The sequence below is a fragment of the Phlebotomus papatasi genome, chromosome 1, assembly GCF_024763615.1.
Source record: "Phlebotomus papatasi isolate M1 chromosome 1, Ppap_2.1, whole genome shotgun sequence".
Lineage (NCBI taxonomy): Eukaryota > Metazoa > Arthropoda > Insecta > Diptera > Psychodidae > Phlebotomus > Phlebotomus papatasi.
In genome coordinates, this window is record NC_077222.1 from 63,186,713 (window position 1) to 63,192,712 (window position 6,000).

General features: G+C 42.5%; 1 protein-coding gene across 2 annotated transcripts in view; it reads right to left on the minus strand.

The window, feature by feature from the left end:
* Positions 1 to 6,000, minus strand: part of LOC129799957 (histone-lysine N-methyltransferase ash1) — a 131,779-nt gene that overhangs the window by 7,402 nt on the left and 118,377 nt on the right. For both annotated transcript variants that reach the window (XM_055844271.1, XM_055844272.1), the window contains one exon: positions 2,138 to 5,817. In XM_055844271.1, the coding sequence (XP_055700246.1) occupies positions 2,138 to 5,817 (3,680 nt within the window). The remainder of the gene's footprint in view (positions 1 to 2,137; positions 5,818 to 6,000) is intronic.

Genomic DNA, 6,000 nt, shown 5'->3' on the forward strand with positions numbered 1-6,000 from the left:
CTGGATACAGGTTATGAGGTACATTTTTCCATGGGAAGCTTTACGACAGTTTTCTTGGCAGAAATCGGAGCAATTCTGATTGCCACGAATATGTTAATAAGCGAAAGCCCCTCAGGAAAAAATATTTATTTTATCTCTGACAGCAAAAGGGCACTCTCTGCACCTTATCAGGGTGTTATAACATCTAAACTAGTCAAGGAAACCAGGGCTAATCTTTGCAGATTAGCAGAGAGGAATAATATCATTCTTCTCTGGTGTCCCGGTCAGACTGATATTTTGGGCAATGAAATAGCGGATAAACTCGCGAAGATTGGTGTGCACCAGGGCTTTATTGGCCCTGAACCGGTCTTCGGAGTTGAGAAAGCATTACGGAAAGATTACTTTCAAGAAATTGCAAGAATTGAGCATACAGTACTTTGGAATCAAGTCAAAGGCTGTAGGTTTGCGAAATCTGCGATAGATGACCTAAACGTAAATAGATCTCAACTTTTGTTAAACCTTAACAGGAGACAGTTGAGAGAAATGATAGGTTTTTACACAGGACACTGGCTAAATTCACATCTAGCAAAGTTGGGTGTAGACGTTGCATCAACTTGCAGAGGTTGTGGAGAGAGTACGGAAACAGTAGAACACATTTTATGTTATTGTTCCAATTTCTCAAGCCAGCGTTTTAGGATTTTTAATAAGGAAAGGCTGACACTGGATGATGTCAAGAGAGCGGAAGCTCGAGACATTTTGCAGTTTTGCCAGGTTTTAATTGATTTGGAGTGAGTTTGTTGGGTAGGCATAAAGGGCTCAAATGGAGCCCAGGTGTCTGCAGCCCACCAATCGAATTACACTCCCTGCATGCAATCTAATCTAATGTATGTGACTGTCCCAGTTTTTACAACATCATACGAGCGCTACTTGGCAAAGTGATGCTGGAACGGAATGATCTCCCAAAATTGAAAGCGGCCTGTGTAATGGAATTTATCCGTAAGACAGGCTGACCATAAGAGGGGATGCATAAGGAGCCCAATCGTGGGCTTGGATGCAGCAAGCAAGTTTGAGTGAACAAGACTTATTAGGAGGATGGAGCGGCTGAATCTGAGTCTGAAGGCGGAAGATAAGCTGATGATGAATAAGGAGGATGCATGCCGCTTGCTGCGCTCAATTTTAATGTAATCTAATCTAATTTATTTGTGGAACATGTATGTTTAAAAATTTTCGAGTTTAAGCTAAGTAAGTTCGAACTTAAGGTAATTTCGGTAAGTTTTCTCTGATATATCTTCGAATCGGTATAGAAAAAACCTCGACTGGAGAGATCATAATCGGGAAGGTTATTACTAAACGTGAGGATGTCTTCGTTCAGTAATAACTATTCGCAGAGACAAAGCTTCTCCAAAGCCAAGTCAAACCTATTTGAAAATTGACCGGGGATGGCTCCTTGCGGAACCGCTGCACCCTGACTTCCTCTTGGGCCCATTATGCATTCTCAATTAAATTAACTCCTGGGGGGAATTCTGTAACTCTGTGAAGTGATCACCTGTCAAAATTGGTGAACACTTCACTAAAGTGATCGCAAAAGAGATTCTGTAACTTGCGAAGTTACACGTGTGAAGGAATCACTTTTAGGTTATGTGTTTCACTTGTCAATTTTTCGGTGAAGATGATGTTATCACTCAGTGAAGCCAGTGAAAATTGTTTCGTGAATCGTTCACTAGTGAAGCGTTCACAGAGTTAGAGAGTTCCTACCCAGGTAAGGGCAAGATGGTTCAAGCTAGCCCGTTTTTCGGATAAACTCCATTAAATAGGGTGGCTTTAATCTTATTAGCCAACTGAACCTCTTCTGATTTTTACAATATTATATTTTTTACGACGTTTGGAGGATTAATGTCCTCTTCATCAGGTATCAGAACTTCAGAACTCACTAGATAAGTTACGATCCCAAAAGAGTTAAATTTTCGAACTTCAAATGGGTTTTCAGATAAGTTCTCTCTGATAAACCTTCGAATCGGTACAGAATAAGCCTCAACCGGAGAGTGCTCTCAATTTGGGAAGGTTGTTACGGAACGTAAGGAATCTCAACTCAAAAGAATGTCTCAATACTGAAATTCATGTAGATGCAAATGGATAAAAGAAGTGAGACTGGACTGACCTTTCCGAGATTTCTCATGAGGAAGCAGTGACTCTCCTTGATGATGACTAACTCCTTGTTCGTGGGCACCTGGAACAGCGGAGTTCCCGAACGATCTTTTCCCGTATTCTGGAATTGATTCTTCTTTGCTGTCCTCTTTCGTGATCTACCACGCGAAGAATTGTCATCACTATTGCTTGTGGATTTAGACTGAGATGTCTGTTGATCAATCATAGGTTTGATCCTCTGAGATTTCCCTCCAATCACTCCCCGACATGATGAACTCTCGCAGAGACACGGCTGACCTTCGGCAGGATTGAACAGAGCAAAGTTGTAGTCATACGTCAACTCTTCGCCTGCTTTGATGTCACGTGCTGCAAAAAGCACCATCCTTGGTAAACCGTTGACACTCCACTTCTGCATTTCACAATTCGGTGCGCAGGAATGATTGACGAAGCGTCCATCGCTTCCCATTCGATGTCCATCAATCACCAAACCCCCATCGAGATGGAGGCAGTAGTGATGAGTGTCACGTACGTAAAGAGTTGCCATGCGATCTTTGAACTCCCGCTCTGTTACAACTTCACCTACGTATTCCAGAATGAAGTTACCCTTTCGAATAGGCAGACGAGTTCTTACGCCCCATCCTTTGTTGGGTGTCATGTACCTCTCCAAACCAGGAGAATATTCATGCCTCTGAATCTTTGTATTTTGACACTTGTCACCACATGGACACGTTTCTGTACTACATTCTGTATATACAACACGATTCAGGCAATCTTCTCCACATCCCGAATCCGGTTTGCAACTGCACGATGGTTGATCTGTGCGAGGATTTGCTCTGACGTCTATGTAAACATTTGTACGGATTTTCTTGTAATTCCAACTGGGTACACTATTCCTGCACGGCAACTTTTGATTCTCATGGGCCCACCACAGATCATACGGCAGCAGGAAATCCCTTTGAGTCTTCCGGAAGAAACGTTCGCAGTACGGCGGAGGAGGCAGGAGCATCTGAGGCTGAGAATCTTCGCCCCTATTGTGCTTCCTGCCGTCATCTTCTTTGTAAGTATCCGACAGAAGTCCTGCATTCAAGTACTTTTTCTTCCATCTCGAAAATTTCTTTCCACTCTTCTCACTCGTTACACTCACAGGAGATTCATCCCTTGATACCATTCCCAATGGTCCTTCGTTTATTGGAAGAGGTTCTTGTTCAAGTTCCTCAATCATTTGAGGAGATACTGGAGTATTTGTTGAAGATTTACCGTCAGACTTACTTCTAACTTCTGGTGTTTTTATTTTGGCTATCAATTCCTGAACATTGGCGTCTTTCTGAACTTGCTGGGGTTTCTCTTTTTCCATTTTCTTAGGCAGCGTCATTGGAATTTTCGGCACAACCTTTGTAGTTTGTTGACGTTTTGCCAGGCTAATCTCATCAATATCAACCGACTTCTTCTCCGTACTCTTGTCCCTTGTAGTTCGGGTCTTGATGTGACTCCTTTCTTTGTCTTTTTCTCTATCAGTCTCCTTCGTTTTGACAGTTCTTTCTTTGGCCTTCTCCTTTTCTGGTTGCTGCTTGTCCTTCTCTTGAACTTTGGCTGTGGCACCAGTTAGATTTGTTGGACACTCAACCAAAGGTCCTGCTATTGAATTAGCCCTTTTGTATCTCGAAGCTCGTTCAGACTCTCTCGGAAGTTCTTTTAGGAGTTCATTAGGGGTAATCTTAGACGGTTCTTTAGGGGCAACTTTGACTGGTTCCTTAGACGCAACCTTAGGGGGTTCCTTAGGAGCAACCTTGGAAGACTCTTTAAGGGCAACCTTCGAAAGCTCTTTAGTTGCCACCTTGATTGGTTCCTTAGGAGCAACCTTGGTTACTTCCTTAGGAGCAACCTTGGTTGCTTCCTTTGTAGTAACCTTGGTTGCTTCTTTAGTAGTAACCTTGGTTGCTTCCTTAGTAGTAACCTTGGTTGCTTCCTTTGCAGTAAACTTGGTTGCTTCCTTTGTCGTAACCTTAGTTTGTTCCTTAGAAGCAACCTTTGTTGGCTCTTTAGGAACAATCTTGGTTGCGTCCTTAGTAACCTTGGTTGCCTCCTTAGTAGCAACCTTGGTTGCCTCCTTAGGAACAACCTTGCCTGCTTCCTTAGGGGCAACCTTAGAAACTTCTTTAGGCAAATCTTTTCGCATTTCTTGAACGCGTTCCTGCGGAAGTCTCAGTGAAACCTTGAGGGACATTTCTTTGGGAACTCCTCCTCCTTTAGTGCTCTCCTTAGATGTTTCCCTAGACACAACCAGCGGACTCAATTTGAGTTCCATCCTCGATTTTGGACGTGGTGATCGATCAACACTCGATGATGACAACAGAGCAGCTGAAGATGCTCTAGATGCTGTTCTCTTACTCAAAATTATTCCAGCAGATCCTTCCATGGATTCCAACTTAACAACAGGTTGCATTTCTGCTTCCAACTTATTCTTCTTCTCAATTTCACTCTGAAGACGAGTTCTTTTGGCCGAATCCGGAAGAACTTCATTAGGTGTTAGGTTATCAATGAGAGCACTTGCACCCTTCCTTCGGGTTCGTTTGCGCTCATTGGTTTTCACAAGATTGATTAGGGGTTCATTGTCTGATGACAAATCACGTCCCTTAGCAGTCTCTTCTTCCTTCAATTTCTTGGCAATTGTGGAAATACTACCACTATCCTGAGAACTATCCCGATCTCTTTTTTTCACTTCATTCTCATCGCGATTTCTCGTTCTCAGTTGACGTTTTCCCCCATCTGCAATTTCTCCATTAGCTACACTCTTTCGTGTCTTTCGATCCAGTCCAAATGGATTAACTACCATTCGATTGGAAGAAGATTCTTCAGGTATTTTACCCTGAAGCTTCTCCAGGCTCACCACAGACAATCTCGGACGGGTATTTCGTTCAACAAATGTATCCGCCGTTTCCCCAATTTTCGGAACACGATCACAATTCTCTGTGATCTTCTTGACATTCTCAACTGTTAGAGGCTGAACTTTTGGCGATGCTTGAACTTCTTTAACATTTCCATTCCAGGATAACTCTGACGTATTGTCCCTCACAGCAATCTTCTTTCTCTTCTTCACACTCGGAAATCCCGTACGATTGATCGCCTTTCGTCTCTTCCTCTTTGACAATTGTCCCGTTGTTTTGCTGAGAAGTGTCTCAACGACCTTTTCAGTCTTCTTCAGTAAACTCTCATTGGTATCAACAGTTCCAATGGATTCTGTCACTCTGGGCGAATCAAGAGCTTCAGTTTTTGTCACAAGACTCGGAATAACAATTGTAGAGACGGGAATTTGCAATTCAAGATCAATTGATGGCTCAAAAACACCCGGAGGTGGAGCAGATGGAATTTTACTGATAACCGATGGTCTACCCGGATGACTTTTTCCACTGCTACTCTCACCCGAAGGTGATGCCTGCATCTTTGATACCAGACCTTCGAGACGATTCTTTTTCCTCGTAACAATATCTGATCGACGACTTCTCAAATTTGTGCCCGAATCAACAACACTCACCTCACTCGAATCTGTCGTTTTTGTGTCAATTGTTATTGGTGAATTGCTTGATTTTATGGCTGATGATATTTCATTTGTGATTATCGATGGTGGATCTTGTTTCTCAATGAGATGCCTCTTCTTTGGCGTCACTGCTCTTGGTGGCATTTTCCCAGAATCACCTGAAAACCGAGATATGGTAATTAAGAGAATGACACATCATAAAAATGCAAAAGATCATTATGCAAAATTATCAGCAAATATTTCCCAGATATTGCAATAGTGTTGGAAAGTTTTTTAGTACAATAGTCACACCTGATTTACTACTGATTATAACTGAGTGGCTTAATTTGAAATTACGATAA